Source organism: Carcharodon carcharias, chromosome 7 (assembly GCF_017639515.1).
Source record: "Carcharodon carcharias isolate sCarCar2 chromosome 7, sCarCar2.pri, whole genome shotgun sequence".
Classification (NCBI taxonomy): domain Eukaryota; kingdom Metazoa; phylum Chordata; class Chondrichthyes; order Lamniformes; family Lamnidae; genus Carcharodon; species Carcharodon carcharias.
The window spans coordinates 87,160,948-87,178,019 of NC_054473.1; the positions used below are offsets into that span (position 1 = coordinate 87,160,948).

Below are 17,072 nucleotides of genomic sequence, written 5' to 3' on the forward strand. Positions count from 1 at the left end.
TGTTGTAATCCATCAGCCTGGGATTGCACACTCTCAGCAGTATTACAGCCACAGTTTACCTGTGGCCTTTCCCCTTTGCCCAGGGAATGTAGCACTTGGAATATTGTTTACTAGGTTTTCACATGAAACAATGATGAATGTTGCAGAAATGTCCTGTTCACAGAGGTATGTGTGTGGTATTTCTGAATGTAGCCCTTGTGTTTTTTTCTATATATTTCATTGTCACTGTAACATGGAAAGGTGATATATCAGAGGCAGTACAAGACTTTAGAACTTTTGTGATCAGGTTGTAAGAGAGATGGTGTTAGAATTAAGAATTGTATAATGAAGTTCAAAGAGTGTTGTGACTGAGTCATATCCTGACAGAACAGTAGTAATCTGCTCTGAAAATCGGATGTGTTATACTAGAAGTTTAAATAGGTTATAATGTGGGGTGGTACAAGACAGAAAAATAACAGTTAAGATAATCAGCAGTTTACTTAACTTTGGTACTCTCCATCAATATGATTACTCCATGTATTACTCCTGCCTTTCAATACACTATCAATGTAATTGCTTCACGGGTAACCTGAGCCCTACACATTTTATCATTGAGGTCACTCCACGGATAACCTGGGTCCAACGCTGTCCATCATTGAAATCACTATATGGGTAATCTACGTTCTGCATTCTTCATCATTAAAATCATATGATGCAGAAGAAGGCCATTCAGCCCATCATGTCTGTGCTAGCACTTTGAAAGAGCTTTTTTAGTCCCAAACCTCTGCTGTTTCCCCATAGCCTGCAAATACTCCCCCTTCAAATCTTTACCCAATTTCCTTTTAAAAGTTACGATTGATGCTTCCACCACCCTTTCATGCAAGGTATTCCAAAACACAACTCACTGAGTAAAAAAAAAATCTCTTTTTGTCACCTCTGATTCTTTTGCCAATTACCTTAAACCTTTGTCCTCTGGTTACTAATCTTTCTGCCATTGGAAACAGTTTTCCCTTATTTACTATCAAAATTCTCCATGATTTTGAGCACATCTATTAAATCTCTCCTCAACCTTCCCTGCTACAAAGAGAACAATCTCAGTTTCTCTTGTCCCTCTTCATTAAGGAAGTATTTCACCCCCAGTGCCATGCCAGTATATTTCCTCTGCACCCACTTGAAAATTTTGATATTCTTGCTAATGTGAGGTTGCCAGAATTGGTCCCAGTATTCTAGCTGAGGCGAACCAATTTTTGACAAGCTTTAACTTGCTTGTTTTTGTACTCTATGCTTCTATTTATAAAACCATGGACCCTATGTGCCTCTTTAACAGCCTTCTCAAATTGTGCTGCCAGCTGCAAAGATGTGTACGTATATACATCCCCAGCTTCCTGTAGCCCTTTAAAATTTAAAATATTGCCTTTCCTCATTCTTCTTACCAATATGCATCACTTCTCACTTCTGTGTTAAATTTCATCTGTCATCTGCCTTCCTATTTCACCAGCCTGTCTGCATCCTTCTGAAGTCTCCGACTACACTCCTCACAGTTTACTACCTTTCTAAGTTTCAGTAGTTCCCCAGATTCTACACTCTCCATCATTATGATCACTCCATGGCTTATTTCGTTCCTGCAATATGCGGAGCATTCTAGAGCCTAGCTGTAAATTATTATTTTAGCTAAAAGAACTTTTAATTCATTGACGCAAATAACATTTTTTTTCAACAAGAGGCATGGCAGGGCAGCTCAGTCCCGTATTATGTACCGCCTGCAACATGTGGGAAGTCCTAGCCACTCCTTGCGCTCAGACCGACCACGTGTGCAGGAAGTGCCACCAGCTGCAGCTACTTGAGCTTTGAGTTTTGGAGCTTGAGCAGCAGCTGGAGGCACTGAGGTTCATCCGCGTGGCTGAGAATTTCATGGATAGCACATTATTAGACGTGGTCACCCCACAGCTTACGAAAGTGCAGACAGGGAGGGAATGGGTGACCGTCAGTCAGAAGAAAGGTGTCAGGCAGGTAGTCAGGAAATCCGCAGGGTGCATCTTGCTCGAGAACCGTTTTTCTGTGTTCGAAAATGGTGAGAGTGACAGTTCCTCTGGGGAGTGCAGCCACGCTGGTGACATTGTGAGTGGCTCAGCTGTACAAGGGAGGAGGAAAAAGAGGGGAAGAGAAATAGTGGTAGGAGACTCGATAGTAAGGAGAACAGACAGACAATTCTGCAGCCGTAGATGTGACTCCAGGATGGTATGTTACGTCCCTGGTGCCAATGTCAAAGATGTCACTGAACGGCTGCAGAACATTCTAAAGGGGGAGAGCAAACAGACAGAGATCGTGGTACCAACAACATAGGTAGAAAGAGGGATGAGGTCCTGCAAGCAGAATTTAGGGAGCTAGGAAACAGATTTAAAAACAGGATCTCAAAGGTAGTAACCTCTGGATTACTTCAAGTGGCATGCGCTAGTGAGTATAGAAATAGGAGGCTAGTCCAGGTGAATGAGTGGCTAGAGAGATGGTGCAGGAGGGAGGGCTTTAGATTTCTGGGACATTGGAACCGTTTCTGGGGGTGGTGGGACCTGTACAAGGCAGACGGGTTGCACCTGAACCGGAAGGAGACCAACATCCTTGCGGGGAGGTTTGTTAGTGCTGTTGGGGAGGGTTTAACCTAACTTGGCAAGGGGATGGGATCCTGAGAGGAGGTTCAGCAGGGGGAGATGCACAGCCAAAATTAAAATAGAGAGCAATTGAGTCTGGAAGGCATAAAAGTTATAGGCCAGTTAAGGCATAAGGGAGTTTGGCAAGGTTGGATGGTATTTATTTTAATGCAAGGAGTCTGACGAATAAGGCAGTTGAGTTAAGGGCACAAATTAACACATGGAAGTATGATGTCATTGCTGTCACAGAGACATGGTTGAGAGAGGGGCAGGATTGGCAGCTCAATATTCCAGGATATAGGGTCTTCGCACGAGACAGGGAAGGAGGTAAAAGAGGAGGAGGTATCGCAATATTGATCAAGGAATCAATTACAGCAGTAAGGAGGGATGACATCTTAAAAGGCTCCTCAAATGTAGCCATATAGGTAGAACTGAAAAACAAAAAAGGAGCAATCACCTTGCTGGGAGTGTACTATAGGCCCCCAAACAGTCAGAGAGAAATAGAAGAGCAGATATGTAGGCAAATTTCAGAGAAGTGTAAAAATAATAGGGTAGTAATAGCGGGAGATTTCAACTTCCCTAACATTAACTGGGTTAGTCATAGTGTGATAGGTTTAGAGGGAGTGGAATTCTTAAAATGCATCCAGGAGAGCTTTTTGAGCCAGTATGTAGAAGGCCCTAAAAGAGAGGGGGCGGTCCTGGACTTAATTTTAGGGAATGAAGCCAGGCAAGTGGTAGAGGTATCAGTGGGAGAGCATTTTGCAGATGGTGATCATTACTCCGTTAGATTCAAGGTTTTTATGGAAAAGGACAAGGATGGGCCAGAAATCAGAGTTCTATATTGGGGGAAGGCCGATTTTAATAAGATCAGATATGATTTGGTCAGAGTGTACTGTGAGCAGCTACTTTTAGGTAAATCTGCGTCAGAGCAGTGGGACCTATTCAAGAAGGAAATAGGGAGAGTACAGAGCCAACATATTCCAGTAAAGACAAAGGGTGGGACCAACAAATCCAGGGAACCCTGGATGTCGAGGGATATACAGGATTGGATAAAGAGAAAAAGGGAGGCTTATGGCAGATACCGAGGGCTCAAAACAGTGGAAGCCCTAGAGGAGTATAGAATGTGGAGGGGGAACTTAAAAAGGAAATTAGGAGAGCAAAAAGGGGGCATGAAAAAACGTTGGCATGTAAAATAAAGGAAAATTCAAAGTTATTTTACAAGTACATTAAGAGTAAGAGGATAACTAGGGAAAGAGTAGGGCCCATTAAGGACCATATTGGTAATTTGTGTGTGGCGCCAGAAGACATAGGTAGGGTTCTAAATGAATACTTTGCGTCGATGTTCACAAGTGAGAGGGACGACGTGGGTATGGAAATCAGGCAGAAGGACTGTGATATAATTAAAGAAATTAGCATAGAAATGGAGGAGGTTCTAAGTGGTCTGGCAGGCTTAAAAGTAGATAATTCTCCAGGCCCAGATGAAATGTATCCCAGACTGTTGGATGAGGCAAGGGAGGAAATAGCAGGGGCACTGGCAATAATTTTCAATACCTCTCTGGCCACAGGAGAAGTGCCAGAGGACTGGAGGACAGCCAATGTGGTACCGTTATTCAAGAAGAGAGGAAGGGATAAGCCAGGGAACTACAGGCCAGTCAGTCTAACCTCAGTGGTGGGGAAACTATTGGAAGCAATTCTGAGGGGCAGAATTAATCTACACTTGGAAAGGCAGGGATTAATCAAGGACAGCCAGCATGGTTTTATTAAGGGGAGGTCATGTCTGACCAATTTGATTGAATTTTTCGAAGAGGTGACCAGGTGTGTAGATGAGGGCAATGCATTCAACATAGTCTATTTGGACTTCAGCAAGGCTTTTGATAAGGTCCTGCATGGGAGACTGATAACGAAGGTCAGAGCCCATGGGATCCAAAGCAATCTGGCAAAATGGATCCAGAATTGGCTGAGTGGCTAGAAGCAGAGGGTGATGGTCGAGGGGCATTTTTGTGACTAAATGCCTGTGTCCAGTGGGGTTTCACAGGGATCGGTGTTGGGCCCCTTGCTAGTTGTGGTATATATAAATAATTAAGACTTGAATATAGGAGAGTTGATCAGTAAGTTCGCAGCTGACATGAAAATTGGTGAGATGGTAAATAGTGAGGAGGATAGCCTTAGATTACAGGAGAATTTCAACGGGCGGGTCAAATGGGCTGATCAGTGGCAAATGGATTTAATCTGGTTAAGTGTGAGGTGATGTATTTGGACAGGACAAACAAGGCACGGGAGTGCACAATGAATGGTAGGACCCTGAGAAGTACCGAGGATCAGAGGGACCTTGGTGTGCATGTCCACCAGTCCCTTCAGGTAGCGGGACAGGTAGGTAAGGTGGTTAAGAAGACATGTGGGATACTTGCCTTTATTAACCAAGACATAGAATATAAGAGCAGGGAGGTTATGCTGGAATTGTATAAAACGCTGTTTAGGCCACGGGTAGAGTATTACGTGCAGTTCTGGAATTTGCATTATAGGAAGGAGAGAATGTAGAGGAGATTTACCAGGCTGTTGCCTGGGCTGGAGAGTTTTAGTTATGTGGAGAGATTGGATAGACTGGGGTTATTTTCCCTGGAGCAGAGGGGATTGAGGGGGGACATGATTGAGGTGTATGAAATTATGAGGGGCATAGATAGGGTAGACAGAAAGGAATTTTTCCCCTTGGTGGAGGGATCAATAACCAGGGGGCATAGATTTAAGGTATGAGGCAAGAGGTTTATAGGGGATGAGAGGAAGAATTTTTTCACCCAGAGGGTGGTGGGAATCTGGAACTCGCTGCCTGAATGGGTGTTAGAGGCAGAAACCCTCAACATTTAAGAATTACTTGGATGCGCACTTGCGAAGCCATGGCATACAAGGCTATGGGCCTAGTGCTGGAAAATGGGATTAGAATAGTTAGGTACTTGTTTGACCAATGCAGACATGATGGGCCTTTTTCTGTGCTGTAGACCTCTATGACTCTGGGAAGTTAACACAATTCTTTACTGCACAGTAAACCCTTTGTTTAATAGAATAATCCACATGGGGAGGTTTAAAAGACGACCTGGTGCCCCAAAACCTGGCACCCAATGATTTGAGCAGAGTTGACCACATTAATTTCTCACATTACCCCCCGACCCTATCCCACCAAAAGTAATTGGCCAGTTGACTGGGGTGCCACTCACAAATATTAGGTAAGGAACTTTAATTCCAGAATATTCTGAAATACCACAGAATTTGTGAAATTCTCCACACTTGTTAATCCCTGATCTCAAGTGAAAGTAGCAGTAATTGCTCAGGTCAATTTCAAATGTGATATTGCCTCTTCATTGCCTTTGCAGCCTGGCCCTGGTGTTACCACCGTACAGCAAATATTATATCCAAGCAAAGTTGGATGACCAAATCCTTCAAGCTCAGTGTAAGTACCTGTTGTCCAATCTATTTATCCTCTGATCTGAACCTTGAACCTGCAGACACCCCAGCAGTCACTGGGCTGTGGAAAACTTTATTGCACTGATAGAAAGCAAGTTTCCCTGATCAGAATTGGGAGTTTAACCAATTACACAGAATTACACAGCCGCCTTTCTGAAATTGGTGAAACTCTGTATTTTGCCAAGCCAAAAAAAGCAAAGTCAAAACAAAACTAATATATGAATCAGCTGACTAAGAATTAAAAGTCGAGCTCTCCTTTTCTTGCTTTCTTCTAGAATATACAATGATTCTGAAGCAGCAAACCACGCAGAGACTGTGAAAATGTGCATGCTTTTCACTATATTCTACTTGGGTTTCAGTTTCTTTCTTGCTTTTTTTGTTTTATTCTGTTGTTTTGTTTTCTTTTGTTTTTCTTATATTTTCTCTGGATTGTTTGGACTTGCCTTGTTCTGTTTGCTGAAGCTTTAGAATCATTTGCCCTTGGCTATTGCATGCTAGCCTTGTGTGCAGAGCACCTAGAGCTATCGGTCTAGATGTTTGCAACTGTTTGTTTGCTCTTTTGATATACTTTTATTTTGTCAGTTGCAAGATTCTCAGTATATTTATACACAATATTTTTATTCAAATAGTAATTGAATAAAATATTGTTTGTGACCCCCTTCCTACCCAACCCCTTTTTTTTCTGCTTTCTCTCTCTATGATGGATTCACACAGTCCAAAACAACAACAAGGGCAAGTATCTGAATATTGGTCCCCTCCCCCCACCCTCTTTGTTCAGTGCCTATCCCCCACTGTACCCAGCCTGCTTGCCCATTTACCTGCCCGTCTGATCCCTTCTCAAATTCCCTTCCCAACCCTCTTGATGCAATGTCTTGTTATGTCCACAATGGCTTAGAAATTTCCTTTGCATTGCTCTGAATATCTTCCCTCTAGATACCTGCTTCCTATTGTATCCAACTTTAATGTCCTGCTTTCTCTTTCTCCCCTTTCTTTCTTTTTCTTTCTTTCTCTCACTTCCTCACTAACTAACCCACCCCTTCTCAATGATACTGAAGAGATATCAGTGCTGTTTGGTCCCCACCCATCCACTTCCTCCCCATTAGCCTGTAACTGGACCCTATGCTCCACCCTTTCAAAACAGAGTTTGATTGTCTCCACGTAATTTAAAGAGTTTGGCCATGTTGGTGCCTTATGAGTGACGTTCAGTAACTGACTACAATCAGTGCAGTGGCAGATGTTGAAAAAATGCAATTGGTAATCAATTAAAACAGTATTTCTAGTCTTAAAAAAGCCTGACTGACCTAATTTTTATTGGCTAGTATTTTGGACTTTCCATGTTCCAGAATGTAAAAATTGTCTGTTTTCTGGGCAACAAAGTGGCTACAACTACTCTCCTGAGATGTGCTTCGACCCTGCAGATCAATCTCTTGATCTTGTCATTTTTAAGAGTTGTGTAGTTTCTTCTCCGCTCCTGTGCTAATAATAATGTCTGAGACGCTGCAGGTGTGAGCTACATCCCCCCCTCGCCAGTAGTTCCCAGATAATGTTCCTTTTTATTGCAGATTTTGAATCCTTGTTACCCAGCTCCTTTGAGACCGTGGGACATGTATTCATTGCTCCCAGGTAGCTGTGTGTGTGTGTGCGCGCTTGCCCATTTGCTTCATGCTGTACACTCATTGTTCCATGCATCACCCTGCTGCCCAAATCTGACCATGCCGTGAATCAGTCAACACTCCCCCCACCTTCACCCATGGACCACTACACACCTCACCCTGAGCTGTGGCTTGTGTTTGCACCTGCTATGTCTGCCTATGGAATGGATATCTATCTCTCTGCTCTGGCATAGTCTCTCCCCTGTTATGAAATCACTGCTATATGCACAAACATTCAGGCTGCAATGACCTTTTCCTGAAGGCTCCTAGCCCTGCATGGCAACCATCTGTGGCAGTATAACTCCCGGCCGTCTGTGTGTTAAAGAATAGGGAACTTTCTGCAGCATGACTCTCCTTCATGTTACTGTCCCATCCTTGTACAGGAGTGACACCCTAGGGGTTTGAGGGTGAGGGCTTGTCACTGTCTCTTTCGCGCCAGTGTCCACTTTACCCTCATGGAATGTGTTTACACTTGGATTTCCTCCTAGGGAATACTGCAAGGATCTTGTCAAGTCAGACAACAACACAGAGTTGTTATTCAATTTTATCAATCTGATGGATAAGAACACTCCTGACTACAAGAACTGTGAGTACAGCAACAGTCTCCAGGGGCAGAACCTCTCAAACCGCCTGTCAGCTCAAGGACACTTCATTTCCTGATTTGGTTATTACATTATTTAGACTCAGTATAAAATGCAGACTTGGTACTGACCCCAGGGGTCTACTTTGTGGTATATTGAGTTTCACTAGCATTTAAAAGAAAGTATAGGATGAAAAACATTGTCAAAGTTGTCATGAAGTGAATTCTCTCGTGGAGATAAAAGTCTGAAGCTTAAAGGGAAAATGTTTCAAAACGCTGATACTGAATGTGTGGATAAGGTGTGTCCTAATCTTTACAGTTCCTCTAAAACCCTCAAGTGTCTATCTCACTGAAATTTAGGAGGCCACTTTAAATAATGTGCTTTTTTATTCGTTGTACTAGCATGTTGTTACAATCCGCATGGAGACCAATAACCTAAAGAACCAAACTTATCAAAAGGCCTTGTCGGAAGAAACCAATGGACAAGATTTCACTTTTATAGGTTGAATTTAACAATCAAACCAAAATCAACATAAACACGAAGTAACAGGCAAATTGTATTCAAGAGAAACTATAAATTACAGTTTAATTAACTGATACAACAAAGATAGATCTCACAGATTTACTGGCATTCCCCATAGCACATATGTGGCACCACGTGCAACGGCAAAGTCCTTCACAACTCTGTCTTCCTCAGGTAAAGGTCAACTCCTTTTCTTCATGCAGAACTTGATCATTGAGACGCCTCTGACAGCAGCTTCAATCCCTCCGAGTTCCACAGATATAGCCATCATCAAAGGCGCGCACGTCTTAGCTTAGCTCACTGCAGTCTTGGCAGCAAAGATTCTTCAAAATTGAAGCAGTGGCAATAACTTTATTTCAATATCCCTGCTGCTAGACCCAGTCTTCATGGCCAGAATTTTCTCGTTGGCATGCGGGGTGGGTCCCACACGCTGACACGTAAAATGACGTGCGGTGACGTTGGGTGAGCGTCCCTGGCGTCATAGCGCACCATCGCGACATTTAGGTGGGAGGGCTCGCAATGTTCTCAGATGCGCCCCTGTCATTAATTATTCATGTACTTAAGGCCCTTGAGGCAGCAATTGACTGCAATTTTTCAGGGCCCATGTCATCTTCAGGACATTGCACGTGCGCAACAGGCAGACGGGTGGGAGACATTTGTATAAACCTCATCCACAGGTGGGATAAGAGGGGTGAGTGGGGTCGTGAGTGGTATCTGTTAGATATTTAATTGTGAAAGTTACTGATACTTGCCTGTGTGAGCAGGAATACTTCAAAACTCATACCAGCTGCTTGGACAGGAGTAAAAGCCTTCAGGTCAGTAAAGATCATTTTTGGGGCCTGCAGCTTTCAGGAAGCCTTCCCTTAGCCTGAGAATGGGAGTTGTGCTCTCCACTGGGGGCACCTCCTCTGAGGAGGAAGGGAGGGCTAGAAGGGGGAGGAGGCCAAGAGCCCACATTCAGCTTACAGGGAAGCCAACTTTGGGAGGAGAGGTGCAGGCACAAGGGGCGCAGGGCCAACAGGAAGTCCAAGGCAGACGATGCCACTATCCTGCTGCCAGGGTATACAGGCAACGAAGCAGCTACCTCAATATGTCTGAGGTGCAGTGCCGAAGGAGGCTCTCTCCCTCAAGAGAGACAATCACCTCCATTTGTCAGATGATAGGCCCTGAGATCTCCACAAACTGTGTGGGTGGGCACCCCATGCCATGCGCTAAAGGTCACAGCTGCCCTCAACTCCTGTGCTTCCGGCTATTTCCAGAGGTCGGTGGACGATCTTTGCAGTGTCTCCCAATCAGCTGTCCACACTTGTGTCAAGCATGTGACAGATATTCTGTTCAGGCATGCATTAACATTCATCCACTACCGCTGGGACGAGGCCAGCCAGACACAGCGAGCCAGAGGCTTCGCAGCCATTGCTGGCTTTCCCCGTGTCCAGGGTGCAATAGACTGTACACATGTGTCCATCAAGGCACCAGCAGGTGAGCCCGGTGCCTTCGTCAACAGGAAGAGCTTCCACTCCATGAACGTGCAGATAGTGTGTGATCACAGGATGCTGATTCTACATGTCTGTGCAAGGTACCCAGGCACCTCCCACGACACTTACATCCTCAGACACTCCCAGGTGCTGGGGCTCTTCAGTGCTCCAGCCCAGCTTGATGGATGGCTGCTGGGTGACAAGGGCTATCCCCTCAGAAGGTGGCTCATGACACCTCTCTGCCATCCAAGAACAGAGGCTGAGCAGCAGTACGGTAGGATCCACACCTCCACAAGGGCTGTGGTAGTGTGGAGAGCCATCAGTCTTCTCAAGATGTGCTTCCGATACCTGGATCATTCAGGGTTCGCGCACCAACACCCTCCAGATCATGTGTCGCTGATAGTGGTTGCATGCTGTACTCTACACAATCTGACGCTGGAAATGGGGGAGGCTGTGGACGAGGAAGACATGGACGTAGTTGCTCTGGATGCACACAATGAGTCCAGCAGTGAGTCCGAGGATAAGCACACACAGGAGAATGCTGAGGGGGTAGACGCTGACCCGGGCATCCTCCAGGGAGGTAGGGTCACCCGGGAGGCTTTAATCCAACGAACCTTCAGCTAGCCCACCACAGATGGATCTTCAACACAAGCCAGGGCTGCAGGCTCCATACTCGATACCTGAGTGCTAAATCTGCCTGGATAGTAACATTAACTAAGGCCCTTGTCAATAAAGCTCAATGTCAAACAAGTCACTCATAACATCATGGGTTCCCATCTACTTGTAGAAGTAAGGAATCACCCTGAGGCATGACAATGTGTCAAAATTTTTTGATAGAACAAACGTAACATCATAAACCAAAAAAAAAGGTGTTGCACATCACACCAAGTCTTCGACTAAGTACTATGGGCCAACATAAAAGCACCAGTGAGAAACCCATGGTGCCTTAGGTGCCTTAAATTTACGCTTACGGGTGCTATGTCTAGGTGCTCCCCCTCGCTGGCACTGGCATCTGAGACAGCCTGCTCACTGTGCTGTCCTGTTGGTCTCGATGACCTTGGCGGGTGTCCTCTGGCCTGTGGAGCCTTTGATGGCCCCACCTGGGAGGGAGCGGCCAGTTCCACAGCTGGCTTTTCCCCAGTTGCCGCAGCCTCATCGGATGCCACGGTCATTGGCAAAAGGCTGAAGGAGCTGCTGCCCTCATCCGGAGCACCCTTAGAGGAGCCCACAGAGACGACAGGCAGCTGCTGCACCAACGTGAGGTCGCTTCGGACCTCCCTGCTCACTTGGTACCCAAACCACCAGTTGAGGTCAATGCTGCAGTGAGGGCTTGCAGGTCCAAGCGCAACCCTAGGAGGTCCTGATTGTTCTGGAGGACCCACTCCACAAGAGTTGCCACTGTCTCCATGGAGGAAGCATGGCGCTCGGCTATGAGGTTCAATGCATCGGTGATGCTCCGCCTGGACTCCTCAAGCACGGGCACCATGCCACACATAGCCTCATGTATCTCCGCCAGATCCTCCCACATATCCCGCTGCACTTCCAGCATTTCCTGCCTCACGGATGACTCTAGGGGCATATTATCAGACCAAGCATGTGCCTGGTCCCCAGCCGTCCTCCAACTGCCAGCTCCCTGGGCGCACTCTGTCTCCGCCCGTACCTCAAGTGAGTGTGAAGTGTCCTCACTGGTATGTCCCAAGACACTAGCCAAAGAATTAATTCACACTGAGGTGCTAGTATCTGCCCTGGTGCTTGCCTGGCTGAAATGGCAAGTGGATTTTCTCTGGGCCCTCAGGTGTGAGAGGTGGCCCCTCTGCCTCCTCCTCCCGGCCCTGCTCCGGTGATACTAAAAGGAAGAACAAGGACATTTGATTAGTTACAGTGCAGACAATGTCAAGTTGCATGCCGGTCCCCCGGATCATTATGTGCTCAAACTTCCATAATCAATGGTCAACCCGTGTTGCAAACTTCAATCACGGAGCATTCAGCAGTGCCATGGCTTCTGTGACACACATGGTGACCTGCGTGCTCGTCAACATACCCCCCCTCCCCCCTGTGGCACCGCAGCCTCACCGCCACCAGTGGACTTGGGGGCATGGCGTCTTTCCAGATGTATGGCCTGCTGCTCGTAAAGTTTTAGGATCACCAACTGGGCCTGGCTCTGCGGAATTGTGCGCCGTCTTCTCCTGAAAAGGAGAGAAAAGCATTGATTAGTCCAGCCTGTATCTGAATTCCCATCGTATCCCTGCCAACCCAGCCAGAGTGGGACATTGCAGGGCTCTAGTTCTTTATCACCCCACAGATGCCACACACTCACACAAAGAAGCCAAGGCTAGCCACCCGCACCCGCACCCGCCCTCCCCCCCTTTGCCCAAATGCTGCCTCCTTCACATGTGGCACCACAAGGTGTAACTTTGCTAAGCAAGGAGGCACAAGCACATGGAGTGCAAAGACCAGCAGATGGATTGGTGTCCTGCCACGTGGAAGCTCCCTTCCCAGCATGTCAGCACCCTGACTTTGACATGCTTCCCAGTTCCAGCACGCAGCCTAGGTGCAGATCCTTGAGTTTCACCCCCATTCAATACTCTGGGTGTCAGTGTCACATATGCTGTGGGTGCAGAACTCATCCTAGCTCAACCCTCTCAGGGTGAACTAGGCATGGGCAATATCTGCTGGTACACGCAGCGAGGAATACATGCCGTGAAGGATTCAATGCTGTTACTGTACTCAGAGTTGGTGGAGGAGAAGGGTGACGACTGCATTAAATGACCTCAGCCAACATGGTACTCACCCTTCCCAAGCGCAGGAGGTTGTTGTATCTTTTACGGCGCTGGACCCATGTGCGCTACACCACATCATGGGAGCTCACACTCTCGGCCACCTCCTCCCTCGTAATCAGGACCTCCCGCTGCACTGCCGCTTCCTCCAGGAGGACAGCTAGGCACTCATCCGAAAACCAAGGGGCACACAGCCCCACTAGCCTACCCTCCGGCCTGGCCTGCCCCGCTGGCCTACCCTCCGGCCTGGCCTGCCCCGCTGGCCTACCCTCCGGCCTGGCCTGCCCCGCTGGCCTACCCTCCGGCCTGGCCTGCCCCGCTAGCCTACCCTCCAGCCTAGCCTGCCCCGCTAGCCTACCCTCCGGCCTGGCCTGTCCCGCTAGCCTACCCTCCGGCCTGGCCTGCCCCGCTAGCCTACTCTCCAGCCTAGCCTGCCCCGCTAGCCTACCCTCCGGCCTGGCCTGCCCCGCTAGCCTACCCTCCGGCCTGGCCTGCCCCGCTAGCCTACCCTCCGGCCTGGCCTGCCCCGCTAGCCTACCCTCTGGCCTGGACTGCCCCGCTGGCCTACCCTCTGGAATTGTGTGCTGCACAGTAGCCCTCTGCTGTGCTCTTCTCCCTACCATTGTGAGCAGCCTCGCAAAGGCTGCCAGATCTTCATTTAAACAGGCCGCCGGGTCGCCATTGGACCAAGCGGTCTGTGCATACCTGCCACCGCCCGCCCACTCCCGCTATCCTTGGGAGTTGAGAAATATGCTGGGCGGGTCTTAATTGGCATGCCCGTGTAAAATGGCAGCACGGTCCTGACTGCGGGCAGCACCCACTCCCACTCGACCCGCCCGACATGGGGAAAATTCTCCCCCATGTTTCATTCTTTCTAGCTGCCCCACAGATAACTCTCCACAGCCTGCCTGCTTTTATCGACTGCTGAAATCAGGTCTCTGGGAATTTTGTGTGTTTTCCTTTTGGATTCCATTAATCTCTATTTCCCTAGAAACCTGATGTTGCAGTTTGATTTCCCAGATATCTTATGCACAGCCAGGAATCCAAAGTTACCACCCTCGTTACTCAGAAACTGACTTTTTAGTTTCTTTCCATCAGGGACTATGTAAAAAAAAATCCAGGCTTTGAAACCAAAATCAGTGCAGACAACAGCTCTCAGACACTTTTTCACTGATATTGTCAACTGTGGATTTCATCACAATGTTTTAAATGGCATCCTTGTGTCTGGGCCCACATTGAACTGAAGTGCAGATATTTGGCTCATAAACGTCAGCAGGCCATGTAGCAGGTAGAAAGTGTCTCTGACATTCATGCCCTGTTCACCCAGCAGAAAGGCTCAGCGCTGTGAACCTTTTTTTAATTCTTGTGGGCATCGCTGGCTAGGCCAGCATTTATTGCCCAACACTAATTGCCCTTGAGATGGTGGTGGTGAGCTGCCTTCTTGAACCACTGCAGTCCATGTGGTGTAGGTACACCCACAGTGCAGTTAGGAAGGGAGTTCCAGGATTTTGACCCAGCAACAGTGAAGGAATGACGATATGGTTCCAAGTCAGGATGGTAAGTGGCTTGGAGGTGGTGTTCCCATCTATCTGCTACCCTTGTCCTTCCAAATGGTAGCTGTTGTGGGTTTGAAAGGTGCTGTCTAAGGGGCCATGGTGAGTTCCTCCATTGCATCTTGTAGATTGTTAACACTGCTACTCCTATTCGTCATTGGTGGAGGAAGTGAATGTTTGTGGATGGGGCACCAATCGAGCAGCTGCTTTGTCCTGGAAGGTTGTTGAGCTCCTTGAGTGTTATTGGAGCTGCACTCATCCAGGCAAGTGGAGAGTATTCCATCACACTCCTGACTTGTGCCTTGTAAATGGTGGACAGGCTTTAGGGGGTCAGGAGGTGAGTTACGCACCACAGGATTCCTAGCTCCTGACCTGCTCTTGACCTCAGAATTTATGTGGTTGGTCCAGTTCAGTTTCTGTAGGGTAGCTCATGCACTCGAGGATGAAGATGCTATTAAAGGAGGGAGCATAAGTTCATAGAAGATGAGTGCATTGTTAACTATACAACCCAATACATGCTAGGCATTGCCTCCTACAAGCGCTTAATAATCATGTCCCTGGTTGGGGTCGGGGAGGGGAGGGGGCAGGGAGTTCTCTTCTGATGTTGCAGATCCTGGCGTCTCTTGTGCTTTGCCACCATACTGACCAAAAGCCCTTCACCCCAACTTTTCTCAATTGAGAATCTCTTTGTCATTGTTCAATGTCCTTTTAAGTGGTTTTAAGAGTAAATGATCATGTTGCACTGATTGTGGTGCAATATGGCAGTCCTGCACTGGTAGTCAGTCAGCTCCCCGGACAGCTATCCTGCGTTGTGTTTGTGTGTGTATATATAGTAAACGCAATAGGCCTGTTTAAGTTTTTTTGGGAGGGCATTTAACCTCCAAATCTATGAGTCTGCACTCACTCAATATTAACTTGTTCTTTTAAAACTTTAACTATTCAGGCAATAGGAGTCAACAGTCTAGTGATGTACTCAGGAAACATTTATTAAGCAACAAATATAATACTTAACAAGCTAGGCAGTATGACTTTACTGGGTCAATGACAGAGTCACACGAGGGGACATGTTATAAATGAGATTTCAAAATTTTACATTTTATTTTTAATTCCTGTTGGAAACTTCATCCCGCCCATGGGTGAGGTTTCCAAAAAATCCAAAGGCCGCTTGGCCTTTTCACCCGCCCGCTAACCGAACAGTTGGATGGGCAGTGAAAAATCAGATTTAATTAACTGATTAAGGGCCTTAATGGGCCTTAATTGTCGGCGGGTGCACTGCCGCCTCTTGCGCACACCCGCCGAGTGAAATGTCATGAGAGTGCGCAATGACCTTGGGATACTCGCCCAGCCAACGAGAGAAAAATTCTGTAAAAAGCTGCTCCCAAATGGACTGGGAGCATCTATTTGCAGATAAAACTGTGACAGAGCAGTGGGAAGCATTCAAGGAGGTGACAGTACAGGGCAAATATGTTCCCGTAAAGACAAAGAGAGAGACCAAGTCTGGCGAACCCTGGATGTCAAGGGACATTAAGGTTAGGATTAAGAAAAAAAGAGAAGCTTATGGCAGATACCAAAGACTCAAAACGACAGAGTCCCTAGCGTATAAAAGTGCAGGGGGGCACTTAAAAAGGAAATTAGGAAAGCTAAGAAAGTGCATGAGAAAGCATTAGTGGGTAGAATAAAGGAAAACCCAAAGGGTTTTTTTTAAATAGGTAAAGAGCAAGAGAATAACTAGGGAAAATGTACAGCCAATGAGGGACCATGGAGGTAATCTGCGTGTGGACCCGGCAGACATGGGTTCAGTTCTCAATGAATATTTTGCATCGGTCTTCACAATGGAAAAGGCTGGTGCAGATATAGACATCAGGGTGGAGGACTGTGAAATATTAGAGGAAATTGACAGAGAGAGGAGGCACTAGTGAGTTTGGCAGCCTCAAAAGTGGATAAATCCGCAGGCCTGGATGAGATATATCCCAGGCTGTTCAGGGAGAAAAGGGAAGAGATATCAGGGGCCCTGGCAGTAATTTTCAAATCCTCTCTGGCCACAGATGATGTGCCAGGGGACTGGAGGACTGCTAACATTGTCTCATTATTAAAAAAGGGAGGAAGGGATAGACCAGGAAATTACAGGCCAGTCAGTCTAACTTCGGTGGTAGGGAACTACTAGAAAGAATTCTGGGGGGCATAATATTTCTGCACTTGGAGAGACACGGATTAATCAGGGATAGTCAGCATGGATTTGTTAACGAAAGGTCATGTTTGACAAATTTGATCAAATTTTTTGAGGACGTAACCAGGAGTGTTGATGAGGACAATGCATTTTATGTGCTCTGCTTGGACTTTAGCAAGGCTTTTGATAAGGTCTCTCATGGCAGACTGGTCAAAAAAGTAAGAGCCCATGAGATCCAAGACAAAGTGGCAGGATCCAAAATTGG

At 46.9% G+C, this 17,072-nt stretch overlaps 1 protein-coding gene across 1 annotated transcript in view; it reads left to right on the forward strand.

Moving 5' to 3' along the window:
- cacna2d2a (calcium channel, voltage-dependent, alpha 2/delta subunit 2a) overlaps nucleotides 1-17,072 on the forward strand; it is a 758,554-nt gene that overhangs the window by 605,436 nt on the left and 136,046 nt on the right. Inside the window, exons 21-23 of the mRNA XM_041191642.1 lie at nucleotides 5,990-6,066; nucleotides 7,643-7,703; nucleotides 8,221-8,318. Coding sequence (XP_041047576.1) covers nucleotides 5,990-6,066; nucleotides 7,643-7,703; nucleotides 8,221-8,318 — 236 coding nt within the window. The remainder of the gene's footprint in view (nucleotides 1-5,989; nucleotides 6,067-7,642; nucleotides 7,704-8,220; nucleotides 8,319-17,072) is intronic.